At 41.0% G+C, this 20,817-nt stretch overlaps 3 protein-coding genes and 3 non-coding genes across 6 annotated transcripts; 2 read left to right on the top strand and 4 right to left on the bottom strand.

Annotated features, from left to right (window-relative positions):
* Window positions 1-250: 250 nt before the first annotated feature.
* Trnar-acg lies at window positions 251-323 on the bottom strand. The gene has a single exon. It is a non-coding gene; the product is annotated as a tRNA-Arg (tRNA).
* An 871-nt stretch (window positions 324-1,194) lies between these two features.
* On the top strand, window positions 1,195-1,847 carry LOC108051917. Its single transcript, XM_017134205.2, has one exon. It carries the CDS (start codon window positions 1,195-1,197, stop codon window positions 1,744-1,746), a length of 552 nt encoding a protein of 183 aa, XP_016989694.2. The 3' UTR covers window positions 1,747-1,847.
* Window positions 1,848-2,398: 551 nt separating this feature from the next.
* LOC108051919 (snaclec coagulation factor IX/factor X-binding protein subunit B) lies at window positions 2,399-3,133 on the bottom strand. The gene is made up of 3 exons (XM_017134208.1): window positions 2,987-3,133; window positions 2,823-2,931; window positions 2,399-2,770 (listed from the first exon to the last, which is right to left on the bottom strand). The coding sequence occupies exons 1-3, from the start codon at window positions 3,131-3,133 to the stop codon at window positions 2,496-2,498; spliced, it is 531 nt and encodes a 176-aa protein (XP_016989697.1). The 3' UTR covers window positions 2,399-2,495.
* A 179-nt stretch (window positions 3,134-3,312) lies between these two features.
* LOC108051960 (patched domain-containing protein 3) lies at window positions 3,313-20,261 on the bottom strand. Its single transcript, XM_017134286.2, has 10 exons — window positions 19,722-20,261; window positions 11,219-11,349; window positions 11,013-11,158; window positions 8,211-8,425; window positions 7,906-8,087; window positions 7,671-7,850; window positions 7,444-7,607; window positions 7,042-7,380; window positions 6,201-6,514; window positions 3,313-6,023 (listed from the first exon to the last, which is right to left on the bottom strand). The coding sequence occupies exons 2-10, from the start codon at window positions 11,347-11,349 to the stop codon at window positions 4,167-4,169; spliced, it is 3,528 nt and encodes a 1,175-aa protein (XP_016989775.1). The 5' UTR covers window positions 19,722-20,261; the 3' UTR covers window positions 3,313-4,166.
* On the bottom strand, window positions 11,890-11,963 carry Trnan-guu. The gene has a single exon. It is a non-coding gene; the product is annotated as a tRNA-Asn (tRNA).
* Trnan-guu lies at window positions 12,150-12,223 on the top strand. Its single transcript has one exon. It is a non-coding gene; the product is annotated as a tRNA-Asn (tRNA).
* Window positions 20,262-20,817: the final 556 nt, after the last annotated feature.

Genomic DNA, 20,817 nt, shown 5'->3' with positions numbered 1-20,817 from the left:
CTAGATATTGAAACGATTTTATTGTTTTTTTTTAATAACATTTATATCAATATCGGAAGACAATATCAAATAACTTCTTTGTTTTTAAAGATATCACTATTTAACTTTGTATAGTTTAATAGGTTTTAAGGTCAAGGGTATATAATCTGAGGCATATCAAAGGTAACATTAAAGTTTTTTTTTGGCTTATGTTTTTCTCAAAACAGTTAATGTGAAGCGAAAATAAAATCAAAATTATTTTAAAAAAATTCGATCCTGCCAGGAGTCGAACCTGGAATCTTCTGATCCGTAGTCAGACGCGTTATCCATTGCGCCACAGGACCCATGTAACATCCGCTGAAAAAAGAATTTTACAGACTAATTGCTAAGGTAGCCACATTAACTCGTCAGATATTGACCGATCCGATAATAACTATCCCCTTTCCATAACGACAAATGACCTTGTTTGCAATGTGAATCTTTTGTGCATTGTGCAGCATTGGCAAATGCAAATGCGAATCTGAATGGGAAGCCATTCACAGAAATCATATTACGCATACGCCCCACAGAACGCCACACTTACCACAATGCTGCAGAAATTTTTGATTCTATGTCATTTTCCCCCAAGCCAAAGGCGGAAAAAGGAATAGAGTGGAATCCAGCGATCTGTGTTTGCACATTTCGTTGCTGTTCAATCCCAGCGGGACTCGTAAACACTTGGCCAACTCGCAAACACACAGAGCACCACCGAAAGGAAATGTGCATCGAGATTGAATGGGGAAAAGTTGGACGAGGGTTCCGCTTTGGCAATTGGCAATCCTTGACCCGTCATAACGTCTCCTTTTCTCCCTCGGATTCCCCCAGCTGACAGCTGAGTTAAATGAGATATGCTTTTTACATTTTTTCGATAAATTTCCAGTACTTGCATTGGACCAACTGCTTTTGGAGGAGGGTGGGATAAAATTATTAGCGAACGCAAAACCTTAACATAAAAATGGCGAACGGATTTGCGCAGCGCTTAATATTGAGATTTACTGAGGAACGATATTTATGGCAAGCAGCAAGAAGCAAGCAAGCTGAACCAATTTAGGGAAAGTACTTAGTTATACCCAGATTTAGCTGCTTATCTGTTGACATTGATGAATTGCCAGGGGCAATTAGTACTCCGGCTATATAAAGGGAGCTCTATTCCTCGATTGGTTCATACATAGCAAGATGCGTTCCCTGTTCCTGATTAGTTTCCTCTTCGGCCTGGCTTGGGCCCATCCGGAATTGGAGCTCTCACCCACATCCCCGGCACCGGGAAACGAAACCGCCGACGAGGCTGACGATGTGGCCGTCTTCTCGCCCTTCAGCCAGAGCGATGAAAGGTTCGGCTTTGGCGGTTTCGCCAAGGTGAACTGGTTCCAGGCCCAGGCCACCTGTGCCGCTGCTGGGTACACCCTGGTGAGCATCACATCGGAGCAGGAGCAGCAGAGACTGCGCAACTTCCTCTACACCGTCGCCCGGCGGCAGCAAGACCTGGTGAACGATCCGCTCTGGACCTCTGGTACTAACCTGGCTAGCAGGAACAATTGGGTGTGGTTCAGCAAGGGACGCACCATCAACTATCGCAACTTCCAGAACGGACTGCCCGGCGACGACAGTTATGACGAATGCCTGGGTATCAATGGAGTCACCGGTTACTGGGTGAACGAGGATTGCAAACATGAGCAGCACTACTTTGTTTGCGAGAGGCGTTGCCAGTTCGACGACGACGTTAACTAACCGAAAATGACCAAATAGGTCCAATAAATTGTTTGGTGTTGGATATTAAATATATCAGCTAAATATGAGCAAGTAAAAAAAAAAGCATTTGAGTTTTTAAATTTTAACTTGGGTCTCATATCAATCAACTTTTGTTTGCAGAAGGCTTAGCTTTTTGGTGAGCTTTCAAAGCAGGCTGCATTTGTACACATTTGATTTTGTAAAGATTTTTCTTTACTATTTGAAAATGTTTTGGCCAACATGGCACAGCACATAAAACGAATATATATATTTTTTAAATTTTCCCCTTCTGATAAAATCAAAACAATCAACCACATTTTCTAACACACATTTACCTTGTTTATACTTTTATATTTATTTGTGTGTGAACTGACTATCCTTAAAAACCCTTTAAACAAGTTAGGGTTGCTGGAAGAAAATGAAAAAAATAATTTTTTTGAAAAAATTAAAATTGAACATTGAGTTTATAGTTTTAAAGTGTAATTAAAACGGATGGTATAAAAACCCTTAAGTCGGAAATTAAAGATGGAATACTTATTAAAACTCCCCAAAAAATATTAAATTTCCCCGGCATCGGATAAATATATGTTCTATAGATCTCCTTACTTCCTTTGTTTTATCAAATTTAAAAAACTCTAAAAGAAGTATGGAATTTTCTTGGTTATTTCTAATTGCTCTTTATTTCCTTTAGATTTTTCGTTAGGCGATTTTAAATAAAAATGTCCATATTTGTCTAAGAAGAGAAAGTGTTAGATATATACTCTTTTGTCTAATGATGTATAATTCAGCTGGCAAATATTTTCGCAGATGAAATAGTGTTTCTCATTACAGGAATCACTGTGCCAGAGATTGTCAGTTCCTAGGACCATGCAGGCATCCTGCCCAGTTCGATCCGACTTGGGCTCCTTTGAGGCCCACTGGCCGTAAGTCACGGGAATGCCAGTGCTCAGCCAGGTCCAGAAATACGTTCGCTTAACCTGATTTGTAGCGCCCAGCCAGAAGGTCTTCCTTCCAAAGATCTTTTCTAAGGGCAGACCAGACATGAAGTAGGTTAAATTAGTGAGGATCAATCCTACCGTTCTTAATCAAGTAGTCAATCATTAACTGATGATGTTCTTCATTTCTAACAGTTGCTAAAACGGAGCCAACTCTGTTGCATATATAGTTAGCTTCGAGCCAGTTTACCTAAAAACAGCAAATATTTATTTGAACACACTGGGAAGCGGGGAGCCCAACTCACCTCGACAAATCCAGCCACTGAGAAATAATCATCGCACTGGATTAGTGGATAGCACTTCGGAACGAAAACATTTTCCAAACTGGTGCTGTTATTGGATGCTATTACCCAAAAACGCAAGCCACAGATAATGAACAATATGGTAAGCATACTGAATAGCGCAACTCCAGAAACGAAGTCATTTATATGGCCTTGGCCTTGGTCATAAGATATCCCATTAAAAGTAGCTCAGAAAGCCATTAAGATTAAGCCCAACCCAATCGACACGAAACATTCTCCACACAGGGTGCACATTATTTCTAGGAAAATATAAAATTTTTATTTAATAGAAAAAATTGTAAACGCTTTACAAACTTGTCCCAAATGATCGGGCCTTGATGATGCGGCCATTCCTAACAATTAATAGTTATTAAATATTTACTCAGCGTTGCATTTTCTATACAAAACATTATTGAACAGACTTCGTACACGCACTCGCACTTAATCTAAATTAATTTAAATAAACACTGATATGGGGAACCCAAAGTCTGACTCAAGTAGCATTACATGTAACTAGGTGTATAGTATATGTGTAGATGGTAACTTAAGTTGTCTGACTCGAGCTCTTATCGATGAAATGTTTTGGGATAAATAGATCGAACTGCCACTATTAACTAACAATTTTGAGCTCACACCGAAAAGAATACTTGTGGACAATGTGAGCGTTGTTTGCCTAATCTGGGTATTCGTTAATGTATATATTCTACGCGGGGCAAGCTTAAGAAAAGTGAAGACAGAAATAGTTGGGATTGCTTTAAAAAAAGACCTAACTTAAATATTGTTTGACAAGACAATTTGCTCTGTTCCCTCAATGTCTCTCTCTTTTTGGTTGGGTTGATTGCAATGGATGTCAACAAAAATAAACTTCCAAAAAAACATTGAAAAAGTAATATAGGGAAAATTAAGAGAGTTATAAAACAAAATGTTGAAGTATACCTTGGAATTCAAATTAGCTGTTGTCTGAAATCTAACTAAATGCTAATTGAAAAGTGAATGGTTTTTATAAAGGTCCCCTAATTGTCCAAATACTACTTTCTCTTCTTGAAAATCTTTGTTTAAGAGGTCGACCCACCCAACTTTTTATATATATTAGGAATATTCCTGTCACAGAACCACGAGTAACTCCCTCGCTCGTTCGCCGTCCTCACTGGTAGTAGTCTCCATACTGATAAGTGGGCGGATGCTTTGAACCCTTCCCGTTCGGCTGGTAGAGATTGTGGTGCGAGGAGGAGCGGTAGGCGTAGCTGGGCGTGGCAGTCTCTGGGCGGTTGTGGGCGGGTGAGTGGGCGCGTCGCGCCCTCCGCTCCTCGATGTTCGCCGGCCAACGTTGGTGGCGATGGGTGGAATCCTCCGAGGAACGTCGTCGATGATACCGCTTCGCTGGGGGCACTGCTCCGGTGGGCGGTGGCATCGCCATCACCGGCTGATGGCGATAGCTACTATCGTCGCCACTGCCCGCACTGAATGGAGGTTCACCCTGTCTCCGGAGTCGTTCGTCCACGGAGGAGTTTGGCGTTCCCTGCAGATCGATGACGTCTCCGTGGGAGTTGCGTCGCGCCCTCTGCATATCCATCTCCATGTCCATGTCCTGGTGGTAGTTGTCATAGGGACCTCTTCGCTGTCGTTGGCGCTGTTGCTGCTCGTGGGTGTCCAGTCGGTGGCGCCACTCGGCCGCCGAAACCTGCTGGCCATAGAGATCGGGCTGGGCCTGGAACTGCGCTGCATCCTGTCCATAGATGTTCTGGTAGGAGGAGCGACGCCAGCCCTCTTCGTACCTGCGGCGTGGTGACTCCCGGACCACAACCTCCTCCTCGGCGGCGGCCACCTGATGCTGCTGGCGGCGCTGCGATCGACTCGAGCTGCTCTCCGAGGAGTCTTCGCCAGATGTGCCCAATCCCAGATCCTTTTCATCCACTCCATACGCCTTGTACGGAGCACCCAAAAATCCCTTCGAGATATAGGGTCCATTAATGCCCATGGTGGGGTACTGCATGTAGTAGGACTGCGAGAAGGGCTTCTCCAGCTGACGGTCCTCCAGGCTGTCATCCACTTCGGCATCGCTACCGTCATCTTTTCCCGTCCAGGTGAGACAGGAACCGGGTCCAAAGAGCGACAGCAGCACGGGCAGCAGGAAGAGGCCGTGCATGGCACCGAAGAATATCACCAGGAAGACCATCTTGAAGAAGACCAGGAAGATGTAGCTCTGGGCCAGCAGAAGGGCCACAATGCCCAGAATGGTGGAACTGGAGCCCTGGACAATCGGCAGACCAAGGGAGTGAAGGGCCTCACGGACTCGAGCCTTCGGACTGCGCTTCTTCGAGGACATGTAAGTGTAGCAGATGTGGGCGGTGAAATCCACCGAGAAGCCAATACACATGATCAGGTTAATCATCGAAATGGAGTCCAGGTTAACGTCCCACAAGGCCATGTAGCCGGCCACGCCCAGCTCAATGGAGATGACCGAAAAGGCCACCCACAAGGAGCACAGTATATTCGGGATAAAGACGAAGGAGATGATCATCATGATGATGGCTCCGATCACCATCGCTTGCAGGGAAACCGGTCGCACCAGTTCAAATTGATCGAAGAACACGAAATACGGATGGAAGATCGAGGCATTCAGTGGCGAGTCCTTGCAAATCTGTCGCAGATCCCGCACCATTTCCTTTTCGTGATTAGTGTCCGTTATGTTGACCGCCTGGATGAGGAATCGCGAGGCAATGATTTGGGTTTCATCATCGTTAAACCGGACATCCAGGGAGAAGGGGTTACCGGGGAACAGCCAGTGCTCCTTAACGGCCTCAATGAAATTCTGCTCGCCATCTATAGTCACATTGAGCAACTCATTGTTGCGCTCCAGGAATGAGAGGAACGAACGCAGCCAGGACTCCGTGTAGCGCCTGGAGGTTACATACGAGGTGTGTTCCAGAGTGCTCGTGAGGTTCTCCACCTGCTCCTGCACCACAGGATCTGAGTAATTCAGCGGTCCGGCAATAATAACCTGAAAATACCAATATTTAGTTAGCAACATCTTAGAGAAATTCGAGAAGTATGACTTTCAATCTTAATCGTAAAACATATCAAGTGCTAAGATCGATTAGCTTTCATTAAGATTAACAGATTTCCACAAAAAGAAGGTTAAACCTTAAGAGTACTTGAATCATCCAATAGAACCCACCTGCATTCTGTATGGAAACTCGCGGTAGTAGTCGTCCTCGCGATCGAAGAACTCCACCGAATAGGAGTCTTCCCGGGACAGCTTTCGTCGTTCGAGGCCCTCCTTTATTTGGGTGATTCCGTAGCAGGCACCAACCAAATAACTGGCAAATGCCAAGATGATGATCGCCTTGCACCACTTGTTGTTGATCACTGCGGCCAGCTTGTCCTTGAAGAAGGCCATCAGCATGTGGTCCTTGTTGTCGATGGGGTTGTCCGGATCGTTGGGGTCGATGCCACCCGCCATGATCGCCTTGTAGAGGAAGTTGCGTTTTTCTGCGGGGCAAAAACAAAGCGATGGAAAGAAGTTTTGTGAGACAAGTTCCCATTGGCCTCAATTGTAGTGAGCATTTGTTGTGCTAAGACAGTGGCTAGTCTAGTTGCTTGTGTCTCATGATCAAGTTCATGTTGCAGCTGCTGCTGGTGTTAAGCCATCTAAACTCTAACTACTTCGATCCGGTTGTGGTGTTGTCCACATTTCAGTTGGCTTAACTAGACCTTGCAGCGAGTACACTCAAAAAATATCTTTTTTTTTGCATTCCTGCTTTTGAAGATTTTTAGTATTAATTGATTAAAATGTGATCAAAACGATAAGTTAAGTTAAATTTTCTATTGAAAATAAGCATTATTCTGTAATTTGATAAGCAAGAGACAAGCTTAATTATTAAAGAACCGAATACAATAACAGTTTATGATGTATGACTGTCACCCAAGCTTAATCATCAATAAAACTCCACGCGCTTGCAGAACAACAATAGGTACAATATCAATCCCGATCCCACCGAATCCGGCAGTTCACTCACCTTTGATGGCAACCGACATTGGCTGCACCCGGCAGCCGAAAATGGAATGCAAATTCTTGCGCTCCCTGTAGCCAGAAATCGCCATGCAGGCGGCAAAGAAGGTGATGTGCCACAGGAACGTGAAGCAAACGGCGAACACCGAGTACGTGCAGAAGATCCTGACCGATCGAAAGGGACTGATGATGCCGATCAGGAACGAAATGAAGTCGGTGACCGAGGTAATAGTGATCGATACGGCCGCCTCGGACATCATTAGACCCATGCGCTCCGCCACTGGCATTTTGGCCTTGGTGCGTCGCCAACCCGCCAGCATTACAAAGGTGTCATCAATACCAATTCCTAAAGAATGAATTTAAAAATTAGTTAAGTCAGTCATTTAAAAAACATTATTGCCAAACATACCGATCATCAAAAAGGGGGCAGCCAGATTGATGCCAATAAACTCAATGCCGCAGTACATAGCCAGGCCGAAAGCTGCCAGGGTTGCCATTATTGCCGAAATATTACCCATGAGACCCAAAAAGGGTTTCGATCGAACTGCGTCACCCATCATACAGGTGATGATGCTAAATTGAAAGTAAATCCATTATATTATTTAAAGTTTAAACAAAGTAATTATGAAGACTTACCTAAACAGACCCATGAGCAAAAAGGTTGAGCTGAAATAGGGCACCACAGTCTTTGTGTTTTTCTCGAGTTCGTGATCCAAAGTTCGGGATGCAAAGTAGGATACAGAGATGTGCTTAAAGAAGCCCGAGTCCTCTGCATTTCCAACTACTCGAAGGAAGGTCTCCTCCCATTCGGCACCCCTAAAAAGTTTCATATTTAGTGGAAGTCTAATTTTTTGGATATTTTTATTCTTACTTGGCATCCTGTCGTTTGGTGTCGGCTGTGACAAAGTACACCAACTGTATGGCCGGAACACTGATCACAATATTATCTTCAGTCAGCTTGGTGCCACCGAAGAAGACGGGAAACAAGTGAGCATCCCAAGTGACTGGATTAAACATGAAGGGAAATGTGAGATTCAGTTGACCCGCTTCGATCTGAAATTAGGGAATGCAAAAAATAATATTATAGCCGAGAAAACCTTTTTGCAAACGAAGTGTAAGGTTTGAATAATAACATTCTGAGAAAATTCCAATCTGATTAATGAACCCCATACTCACATCATCCATCAGGGCATCCAGGTTGAGAATATCGTTCACGAAACACTCGTTCTCCCAGCGGGCACAATTGTCCTTGTAGGTATAGGTGTCCCCATCGTAGGTGGTGGTCGCATTCTGGATGAGATTGTCCAGCTGGCGTAGCTCCTGGAACACCTCCCTTCTAATCATATTTTCATCGCCATCTTTCGTTACCACAATGACTCGCCCGAAGCGACCTAAAATTGCAGACGGATGTCGGATTAGTTGTGGTGACCATGGTTAAGTTCCCAAAAAACACACGGCAAACAATTAGTGGCTTTGTGGACTTAGGCTTGAAGGCTAATGCGGCTGCTGCTGTTACCCACACGCCAATACGTGACAATAATTTTAATTTGATTCCATTCGATTTCGGTTTCGCTCGATTATTTCATTTGATTTTCTGTTTGCCCGTTTATCGCACTTCCACTTTATATTAGTTGATTGTCCCAATCGTTATTTGTATTTAATGCGCCATAACAAATGCAGCCTCGTGTACTTGCGTCACAGTATTGATGCGACTTTTATATTAGATATATCCAACTATACTACATTGAAGAATTGGCAAACGTGCCAGACTTCTCGTACAACTCAAGTAAAAGAAGAAAGGATACAAGACTTTTTACACTTTCTTTAATAAAGAAGTTTAAGCCGAAATACAAAGCAACAAACCTGGCGTAAAATATACCTAGCATTTATGCACCCTGTTTTAATTAAACTATACAAATTAAAATATTATTTTATTAATCATTAATTCAAAAGATGTGTGCCTAATCTAGTAGTAGATAGGGTATACTGACAGAAATGTAATGTTTTAAATAATTAATTATTAATTTAATGCAAAAAATATCTTCTAAGGTATTTTAAAAAGCTAGGGAATACAAAGCTTCGTTGCCAAAATTATAATATAAGTTGTGAATGAACTTGAATTTGCTCAAATATTAAAAGCCATCAGCAAACCATTCACGTTGTAGAGGCATTTTTTTGTTATGAATGATATTTAATATTAAACAAAGACAACCTCCATTGATTGCGGACCGAATAAACCAGAAGTCTTTACAATTCATCAAACGAATTGAGGAATCAAATAATATTAATTTTTTCTCTGACTATTTTAACGTCACACAAAAAATAAACTTAATGACAACAATTTATTTGTGATAATACAGGAAAACAAACATCCGGAAATCTTTACTTTCCGGCAGCAGGATCAACAAAAAACTGTGATAAATTAGACTGTGTTAAAATATTTATCGAGCACATCAGTTTTTTTTCCATTTGTATTATTTTTGCGAAATAACAAAGCGAGTAATTTAATTATTTTTTCGGATTTTTCCTCTGTTTCGGTCCATAAACAAATTTCCCAAAGGCAGGGGAAAGTTGCAGCTTGCACGCCTCTTGTGGCACATTTGGCCAAAGTGCAATCGAAGCGGAGCACTGAGCTTGGTGGCTAACTGGTCGTAACCGACTAAATGCGGTCTATATGTTACCGTTAAGAGCAGCAACAGCGATCGCATGGATGTGGCTGTGTATCTGCACGGTTTGCTGTGTCTTGTGGCCTCCACACACTTGACGGGTTTTTTTGTATCTTGGCTGGCTGCCTATTACCAGCCGACTGTCCAAACAAAGTTCAATGATGAGCCGATAGATATATATGGCTTGCGTATATTCCATTCGAGAGCTCGTCACAGTTTAATACTCTGACGTACTCAAAGCAGATGCACTGATCTGCATGCATCTCTCAAGCCGAGAACTGCTCAGTGCACATCGAGATCATATTCGCAGAATGAGGCTAATGATTTCGAAAGAACAATTGCATGTGCTCTTTTTGAGCGGCAAACATTCAAGTCGCTTTATGAGGCTTTTGCAAACAAACTTTATTTGATTCGCAGCTCAATTGGCTTAGGGCACACGTTTCTCCCATTTTTAAACTACGCGAGGTCCGGATTGCTTAATTTTTTGCAACAGGCAATTAAGTCCGGTTAAACGACTGGAAAAACTAAGCCTAAAATATGCAAATGTTTAGGGTGAGGTAAGGTATTGCACCTAGCTAACCTCTCAGTTTGCGTTGAAACAAATAAGTTTGTTCAAACATTCCGTACCCATCTAGACTTCTAATCGACGCTCACTAAAATATACCCATAAGTGAGAGTGTAAGACGAATGTTCAAGGTTTTAGATTTTATACATCTTATAAATGTGTAGTTAAATAAATTAGTTTTTTAATAAAACCCCACTCTTTTACAAGTAATAAAATGTTATTCAAATTGTAATTTCAAGATATGCTATCACAGTTTAGTTTCAAAATTGATTTCACTAAAAATTAGCTACTTAAATGTTTAAGCAATTATGCGGTACTTTGGTGAAGCTAGCTTTTGACATTGTTGTAGCTGCAATTATTACTAATGTTTTGTGCTGTTACTATTATTATTGTTTGGCGTTGGTGGTTGTTTTTGCCCAATAAACCATTTAGCGAAGTTAATAGCCTGTAAAACGGACCCGAGTTCAAGACCTCCATAAAAGCTAAGATATTATGTCTCCATCTCAGCCCTGTGCTGAAATTATTTATTGCACATTTGAGCTGAAAGTCAGTGCTGGGCGGAGACAAAACAAAACAGATTAGGCTGGGATGGGATGGAAAAAGCGCCAGGAAGCCGGCAAATGGCCACATTCCGCAAGGTGCAAAAAGTGTGGAAACATTTAATTGCCCGACGTGAGTCTAAGCCAATTTCACTTGGCCAATGTTTGCCACGGTAGTCACTTTGTGTACATATTTGCCGCCACTTACCGGGTCTTGTAATTCGTCCGACATTGAAGCGATGCGTATAATTCACTTTGAAGTATTGCTCAACGATAGCTCGCTCAGTCTTTCCCTCCCCCGCAATCGGCGAAAATAGATATTCGGGATCGATTTGATACTTAAGCTGTTGGTAGCTGTTAAATTTAGTTTAAAGATTAGTTATTAATTTCCATAATTGACATCGATTCACTTACCCCGTCATGCAGAGCAGCGTCAGTAGCACAGGAATAATAATAAAATATCCAGGATGCTTGGCTATGCATATTCCCAGATGGTAAAACGATTTGTTTAGTGTCTTATCGACACACGATATGCCGCAAGTCATCTGTAAAAAGAAGGAGAACGAAAAATTAGCTCAGTTCAGAGTTCTAAGAGAAAAACTAAAGATTGCATTACCTAATATTATATTAAAACTCTCAAATCGCGTGCTTTGAAAACCCCTAAAGCGATTTGTCTAGTGAAGGTGAAAAGACAAATGGCTAAGGCAAGATGGAATAACTCTATTGTACATATTATTAGTATCGTTAAATGTATCTACAAACATGTGTACCGCGTGCTCGTTGCCGTGTCTACTTGGCTTTGTTCATCGACACCTTCAACTTAAACTTTAGACACGCATTGTTTTTGGTTGCCTTACTTTGCTGCTGTTTGCCTAAACGAATCTCAACAAATGCCCTTGTTCATCTCTAAATCACTGAACAACAAAAAGCAAAAAAAAAACACAATGAAAAGGAAACCCTTAATAATGTTCATTAACACGCTTTAAGAACTCAAGTACACAGCAATAACATTTTAACGCAATTAAATTGTGATCACAAAAAATACAACAAAAATGGATTAAAAAACGGGTGCAAAAAAATTGAATCGCCCCCGGGTGGACTCGAACCACCAACCTTTCGGTTAACAGCCGAACGCGCTAACCAATTGCGCCACGGAGGCCATGCGAACACCGAAAAAATTCACTAAATTTCACAGCACGCACGAAACGGGGAACAAATCAAATAAGAATATAAATAAATTCTAATAAGAAATGCCAAGCAGCTTAATTTGCTGTGAGCCCAACAGCAGCGGTACAGACAAGCCCCAGTCAATGGAAATAGAACATGCGCCGGCAGAGCACCAACTGCCTCCGTGGCGCAATTGGTTAGCGCGTTCGGCTGTTAACCGAAAGGTTGGTGGTTCGAGTCCACCCGGGGGCGCAAAACTAGCTTTTTGGTCTTTTTTATTTTTTTTATTTTTTAAGGGTGCGGTGAGATTACTTATATCATTTATTTCTTGAATGCTTTCGAGGTTTTAAATTCTTTGGATAAATGTCATTCTCAGCACTTATCATCAAATGTTTTGATGAATATTTTTCTTTCGCTACACAAGCTGCGCAATTAGTGTGGGCCATTTATCATGCCAAACACAGAGTGTCACAAGCCAATTTGGGCGCATAGGTACTATGAATGTGTAGGCAGAAAGGATTACCGTACATAAATAGAACATTAGCATTGGCACTTGCCCGACGTTAATAGTCGTCGTCAACAGCCAATGAATGGCAAAAAAAACATAAGGAAAACCATTTAGACAGAGAAAATCAACAAAATGGCAGCAGAAACTGTAGCCGCAGATGAAGCATCGCCAGGCAGGCGTTTGCTCTTGAATTGCTTCATGTCTAATCATTGCGCTGAAACTATAATTCACATTACTTGTTGCATGCTAAGCGGCAGACCGAAAAATTCGATTTGTCGAGCTGCCAAGACACGTAAAGTTTATACAAGTTTACTTTCCATTTTTTTTCTGGTCTGGGGTTCAACGACAACTGACGCTGCACTTTTACCGAATTGTAACAATCTTGTTTTGCTTTTCGTACAGTAAACACTTGGGTTACAACATGCCCAAGTCGAGCAGTCCAGCTTGCTCTTAAGCCGAGCACTTCGCTCGCCAAATTGAGTCACGGAGCCGTCTCAAGGTTATAGCTCTGACTTCGGGCCCAACTTTGACTCCAACGCCGACTTCAGACGCCCGGCCCTCCGTTGACATAACGGTTCATTATGTCAAAATGATTTAATAAACAACGCGGACAGACCAGCTGCGTAGGTTTTTTCTTTCCTCGGGAAGTATCAATATTTGCGTTCCCATACTTGGGAAAACGGTTTTTGGATGTGTTAATTGATTTGAAGTGCGTCGAAAATGTAGCATGAAGAGTCTGCGAATTTCGAGGAAGTTTCCAACTATCTCATCCAGCTCCTATTACCAATTAATGACCCATCAATTGGGGCCTCCAGCTGCAAAGCCGTTATGCAAAAGTTAAATATAAATGTTGTACAATATGGGTAAGCTGGCATAACAAACAGCTTCAGATTCGGTTCAAAATCCATTAATGAACTTTACAAATGCATGTCGCAAGATCGGTGTCGACTCATCCACGCTTTAGTTTTCATAATCATATGGGCTCCCCCTTTTCTCCAGCTTTTTGAAGTCAGTTGTACATTTGTGAATGACATTAAATGTGCCCGAATAAATACATTTGTACAAAATGCAATATCATGCTTTTTTCCTTATAGCCTCTATGACTAAAGCGACTTTTTGTGGCATCTTATGAAACTAAAGGCGAAGCTGAAATCACAAAATTCAATTTTTCGTTCGCCACCTGAGTCAGAGCCAAGGCACCTGCCTTGAACAACCTCAAGCTGCGTGCCAAGAAAACCGATTTTTGCCTGAAACTTCCCTCCCAGAAAACTGTCAACTTGTGTCTTCTAAGAGAAGAGTTTTTTGTTGGATTTTATTTTTGCATAATTTCTAGGTCAAGTCTGTATGATACAAGGCGGATTCTTTGCTTTTGCCAACCCAATTTTTTTATATGCAAATATTTTTTATTAATACTCAACTATATGCGTATGTTTAGCCTGGGATTGGTATGCGTTTCAAAAGCTTTTACGTTTTGGTCCGAGAAAGTTGATGACCAAAATGAGTTTGTCGCTTCAGTCTTTTGTTTTGTTGTTTTTACTTTCTGTGTCGAACCATTTGACGTTTTATTATTTGCTTTTCTCACTGCCTTTTTGTTATTGTATTTCTTTCACATTTATAAAATTGATAGCCCTCTAAAAGAATTTTTAGTCGTTGTCCATTTTCGGGTCAAGTAAAAGTATAACTTCTGATTTATTCTTTTCTGGATTTCTTTTTTCTAGGAAGCATTAAGTATATTTCCTTCCCTTCTCTGTAGAGAATAAAATAATAAGTATATTTATTCTATTTGTATCCGTTCTTAGCCAAAAGGGACTTTTCGACAGTTCACTGACACATTTTCATCACCGCCTTAATCACTGTTAGCTCGGCAGGCTTACATAACTCCAGCCAGTTTTGTCCAGCCCCGTTTAGATGTTTGTTGTTGCTGCCGTTGTTTGGCTTTAACAATTTATATAATGTATATTTACAAGCAGAAGAAGAAGAAACAGAAGAAGGCGAAAAACGCGCAGCGCAAAAATTGATTGCGAGCAAAACGAATGCAAGCTTTTGGCGAGTTTTTCTTTCTGACCAAGTCAACAACTTTCACTTTTGTGCGTTGCGGTGGCACAAAGCATAAATGCCGAGAAATTACCAAATTAATATTAATTAATATTTAAATATATTTTGCTATTGGGAATTCGGTTTCGAAATGATTTTTTGTTATTAACTACTTAACAGTGGGTTTTGCCTCAAAAAAAAATTGGGGTCAAGTCATTGAAGTAGAACACAAGAGCGATTGATGACCTTACCGTGTGGGAGTGACATATCGACAAAAATATTTATAATTACTACGCTAACTCGGCTTAAGCCGATTCACATTTATCTATAAATTTATACATATATAGACTGTCGGTTTTTTGGCCACAGTTTGCCAGCTGAAAAAAGGTCGCTTACAATTGAAATTGGTTGCCACACAACGGTTTGCAATGAATTTTAATTAGTTTACTTCGGGGCTAAACATTTAACATTGAAAGCCTTAACACTTTTTGACTGTTTTTGTTTTTGTGTGTGGAGGTGCGGTGGAAGTGGGGGTGGGTCAGGGCAGGTTCTGCCTCGAGCCAGAAGCCAAGATAAAAATTCACTTTCTACTTTTTCCGCGCCTCTTGACTGACTGACTAACCGACTGGATTGCCGAACTGAACGGTGCGGGACGGAAGGGAACGATTCCAGCGGCATGCGTTCAGCCTGAACTGGGTCACACGGGCACTCACAGCTCTTGGCCCAAACACAACGTCACACACACGGACACTGGGTGACCGCTTTCAATTTGAATTCAGCTTTTTGATTTGTTTGCTTTGCATTAATTAACCATTTACCTGGCGAGCTGTTTAAGAAAATGTTTTGATTTTGAATTTATCGGCGCTTTGTTTAGTCACAGATCTGTAGGTCAGTGGAGCGGAGACCAAAGTATCTTAATCTGATTTCATTCATTAATTGCAGCTTTAAGACCAATATAAAGGAAATTAAGTGCATCAAGATTTGGTAACCTGTTAATGGCTAAGCAATTCCGGTCCTCGTAGGCACTTGGACAATTACTTTGAAATTACTTTCTCAATATACTGTTAGTAAGAAATTAAGTGTTAAATTAGAAATGTATCTGCACCGCTCATCTTTCATTATACCCTTGCAGAGGGTATTATAATTTTGGTCAAAAGTGTGCAACGCAGTGAAGGAGACATCTCCGACCCTATATTCTTGATCAGGATCACCTCCTGAGTTGATATAGCCATGTCCGTCTGTCCGTCTGTCTGTCCGTCTGTCTGTTTCTACGCGAACTAGTCTCTCAGTTTTAAAGATATCGAATTCAAACTTTGCACACACCCTTCTCTCCTTTGCACGCAGTATATAAGTCGGAACGGCCGGGATCGGCCGACTATATCCTATAGCTGCCATATAACTGATTGATCGGAAATGCCATAACTCTGCTGTTTGTTAAGTTAGGAAGTTGGGACTTTCTGTGGGTTCTATATTTGGCCAATCAATCCGACGTACCAAATTTCATAAGGATCGGCCGACTATATCCTATAGCTGCTATATAACTGATTGATCGGAAATGCCATAACTTTGGTGTTTGTAAAGTTAGGAAGTTGGGATTTTCTATGGGTTTTATATTTGGCCAATTAATCCGACCTACCAAATTTCATAAGGATCGGCCGACTATATCTTATAGCTGTCATATAACTGATTGATCGGAAATGCCATAACTTTGGTGTTTGTTAAGTTAGAAAGTTGGGATTTTTTATGAGTTTTATTTTTATACCCTTGCAGAGGGTATTATAATTTCAGTCAAAAGTTTGCAACGCAGTGAAGGAGACATTTCCGACCCTATAAAGTATATATATTCTTGATCAGCATCACCAGGAGAGTCGATCTAGCCATGTCCGTCTGTCCGTCTGTCCGTCCGTCTGTCCGTCCGTCTGTCCGTCTGTCCGTCTGTCCGTCTGTCCGTCTGTCCGTCCGTTTCTACGCAAACTAGTCCCTCAGTTTTAAAGCTATCTGCTTGAAACTTTCCCAAAAGTTGTCTTTCTATTGCAGGTAGTATATAAGTCGGAACGAGCCGGATCGGGCGACTATATCATATAGCTCCCATATAACTGAACGATCGGAAAAGCCATAACTTTGGTGTTTTTAAAGATAAGAAGTTGGGATTTTCTATGGGTTTTATTTTTGGCCAATCAATCCGACATACCAAATTTCATAAGGATCGGCCGACTATATCTTATAGCTGCCATATAACTGATTGATCGGAAGTGCCATAACTTTGGTGTTTGTAAAGTTAAGAAGTTGGGATTTTCTATGGGTTTTATTTTTGGCCAATCAATCCGACATACCAAATTTCATAAGGATCGGCCGACTATATCTTATAGCTGCCATATAACTGAACGATTGGAAATGCCATAACTTTGGTGTTTTTAAAGTTAGGAAGTTGGGATTTTTTATGAGTATTAAGAATGCATCATATGAATAATTTTGGAGAATATAATAACAGAGTATTCTGCAAGGGTATATCAACTTCGGCTCCGCCCGAAGTTAGCTTTCCTTTCTTGTTGCCCAATCAATTCGACATATTAAATTTCATAAGGATCGGCCGACTATATCCTATAGCTGCCATATAACTGATTGATCGGAAATGAAATAACTTTGGTGTTTTTAAAGTTAGGAAGGTGGGATTTTTTATGAGTATTAAAAATGCATCATATGAATAATTTTGGAGAATATAATTTGCAGAATATTCTGCAAGGGTATTTCAACTTCGGCTCCGCCCGAAGTTAGCTTTCCTTTCTTGTTTTATAAAATATTCAGTTCTGACATATAGTTCCTTAAGCTAGAACTAAATTAAAAAAAACTGTAAGAAATCCTTTTCAAATTATTTTTGTAGCTTTAATAATTTAGGAAGACGTGTCCATAGACACGTTCAGATTCAGAATATTTGTGTCTTGATTATCATTTGTAATCATCATTGTGTAATTTTCCACTAGAACAAGCTTAATCTTCTGTAATTTCTTTAAGCATCGCTCTGCTATAATTAATTGAGCGGAAAAAAGTCATTTCCATAACTTACACTTTCTCGTTCACTTTTACTAGCTTACTAGACTTACTTTCCTTGGAAATTAGTTAATTATGACAGAGTTTTTCCGGCCATCAACGGCGAGTTAATGAATCAACCAATTGACACACACACGACGGCAAAAAGTCTCAAATGCCAAACGACAAAAAATCGAAAACTTACTCTCTGAGAAGAAATGGCGGTGAAGACACAAAGAGAAAGAAGCGAAGAAAGAAAAAGAAAGTGCAAGGCTGATCGCATATCATATGTACAACACATATGGCCGTTTGTAACGGTATTTCTGAACTGAAACCAACAGAGAGCTTCTGAGCAGAGAGAGACGAAGATAGAGGGCACTTTTCCTTTCAAGATGCCCCTCGCCTATACTCTTTTCCACCCGTTTAACTATTTAACTATAATTAGCTTGCTCGAGCACTTAGCAAAATTTACTATGCTTTGGGCCAAATATCAACTTGGAGCTTCTCATTTTCACAACATTCGTGGCCGTTAATCATTTAAGCAAACATTCAATTATATTTTGCCTGAATTTTAGCAAATTATGAGCTGGTTGTGGAGTTGCTAATTAAACACCGTGAAATACTAATAGAGCAATAAAACTGATTCGTGTGCGATGGGGTATCCTGTGGTGTCTGGCTACATAAAGTAATTTTCCAAATACAATAAAAAATCAGAGTAATAAAACCAGTTCAAGGCGGTTAGGATTCGGTTGCAGACTACCTGCAGTTCAGTCCACTCAAAACTGGCCAAGACGAGGGTGGAAAATCCATCTACCTGTGGCTTTTCCGGCTCGGCTCAAAATCTTAATCGTGCAACTGTACGTCGTTACCAAATTCGGCTTTAACCTTGAGCATAATTGGGACCCTCATATGAAAATCGATTATAGGGATGAGCCAATCAACCGGTTTCCTTTTTTGCCGCGAATTTCACTCGAACTTTCATTAACTGGGCCGAAACATTCCCTCGGTTATGTCCGCAACCCAGTGGCACCAGGTCCATCAGCCAAACCGGATCACCAAAGTTTAGTTTATGTAATCACTCTTGCTTTCGAGATGTATCCGAATCAAAAAATGCAAACACATGTGAGAGGGGCATCCGCAGTTTCCGACGAGTGGGTCTATTGGTCAATGCATTTACATATTTTCCTTGGCCATTTTCCAGATTAATTTGATCGGGGATTTTTTATTTGTGCCCCACTTTCTGTTGCTCATGTGTTGCTTTAATTGCAAAGCAGTAATTGTAGCCGCTCTCAATTCGAGTTTCATTAATTTGCCTGTCAAAAGTTTTGAGTTTCTTTCTCGACGGCCGATTGCAAATGAAAGAGCCAAGCGTGTTGGACTTGGCCCGGTGTGGCAGATTATTGTTGCAATTGCACTTGCAGTTTGGAAAAAACGTCAATTACTTTTTATGGCTGATGCAAATGGAGACAGACTTCTACAGTTATATTTTGGTCTCGAAACTTGTATTTGTTAGATGAACTCGAGCTTAAATTGTCCATGAAATTGTTAAGAATGTCGCTTGCTTCTTGTTTGCTTCTGACATTAATGAACTGTTTTCCATCAACAAAGCGATGAATTACTGAGCCCACTTTACTTCTATTGTAGCTCATAATTTGTACACAGTAAAAATTCGGAGAAACACACTATTTATCACTTTTGTAAAATAATCACTGTCAATAAAAACAAATCGGTAAGCAGCAAGCAGTAAATTAAATGAAACTATTAGAGATAGTTTTACTTTATGGCACCAACTATTTAATACCCTTACTGCACAAATATGTTGCATACCAAAATGCGTTGTGAGGAATTTATTTAACACGATTATATTGAAAACATTTCCAACAAGGAAAAACTATATTTTCTTAACAAATCCTGAGCTCAGTTTCATTTTCTTTAGCTATTTAAAAAAGGATTTAGTATCATGTATCTAGAAATGTATTTGTGAGAGTATTTTTCCCAACTACGCACTTTCCAGCAAACATTCCGAAACGCAATTGCCCCGGCATTTGTCCAATGAATAAAGTAAATCAAATTTCAACCCCTGGACACCACAACCCTCGTGGAAAAACCTGCGCATTTATCATCTCTACTGCGACCATCAGGAAGCTTCGAGGCGAAAATATCTCTGGGAACTACACTCACCTTGTGGCACTGATATGTTTCGTCCAATTGTTTCGCCTGCTATCCAAGATTAAGTTTTCCTTGCAAATTATTTTTGATGTGGAATACTTTTCCAGAAGATTCGTTGCTCGCGAGCCTTTCAATTGCACTCGGCTTTGCGTGATTTGCCTTTCACAGAATTTCTTAATAATTTTTTAAAAATTGCACACTCTTTGCACTGAATTCGGCCATCGTATTTTGTATTTTTCGTTGTATATCACCTGCTGCCACGAATCGAGATAAAAAGAAACGGAGGCGGAGGCGACAACCGCTGACTTTGAGACCGAATCACGGACTGAGAGATCCACTCCGACTTCAGATCTTGCGGATCCCGTCTTGCGTTTTTCCCTTACGTAGATGCTTAACGATTTCGAATTCAGCAACCGTTACCGCGCGTTACCGATGGATCAGTTCGGGCGTTATTTTCGACTTCTTTTGTCCACTTGTAAATTAACTTTGATTGAGATTCTTGCCCCTTGAAAAGAAAGACGAAAGTTCCGCGCACACGACCGCCTCGCACCACGTAACGGAAACGAATGAAAATGAGGTCTTACGTTTGGCTCAACGTGCTCTCACTGCGCTCAAACATGGATTAGCTCTCTCTCACCTGTAGATCTTGATCCCTCTGTCCCTCTCTCATAAGTCTCTCTCTGAATTTCTCACTCTCCCAGGTAAGTGCACCGGTTTGCAGCGGTTCGCACGATTTTTTGGGAAAAATCTATGCCTCTCCTTTCTCTCCTTTGTATACCTGTTTTCATCATCTACAGGTGCTCTCGTGTTTCTGCTGCAGTCTGAAGGTCGCATTTTCGCTCATTAATTGCCACTTTCTTCTGCGCCTGCGCAAAAGTTTTACGGGAATTACCACCGCGAATTCAGGTGAATTTCAGTTGGTTTATTAGCGGCCCTAAAACCAATGGAAATGGGTTTCATTGGAAGCGTGCATCTGTCTATTTTGGGTTAAGGGAATCAGTGTGCCAGGTGGAAGGAAAATGTGAATTCCAGAGAATGGGTAATCTTTTTTCGGTGCATTTTGTTATACATTGTTTTGAATACATTATTGATATGGAATTTAGAAAAC

This window comes from Drosophila rhopaloa, unplaced genomic scaffold (assembly GCF_018152115.1).
Source record: "Drosophila rhopaloa isolate 14029-0021.01 unplaced genomic scaffold, ASM1815211v1 contig_115, whole genome shotgun sequence".
Lineage (NCBI taxonomy): Eukaryota > Metazoa > Arthropoda > Insecta > Diptera > Drosophilidae > Drosophila > Drosophila rhopaloa.
Note: the sequence above shows the minus strand (reverse complement) of the source record. Positions and strands in the feature narration are given on the sequence as shown.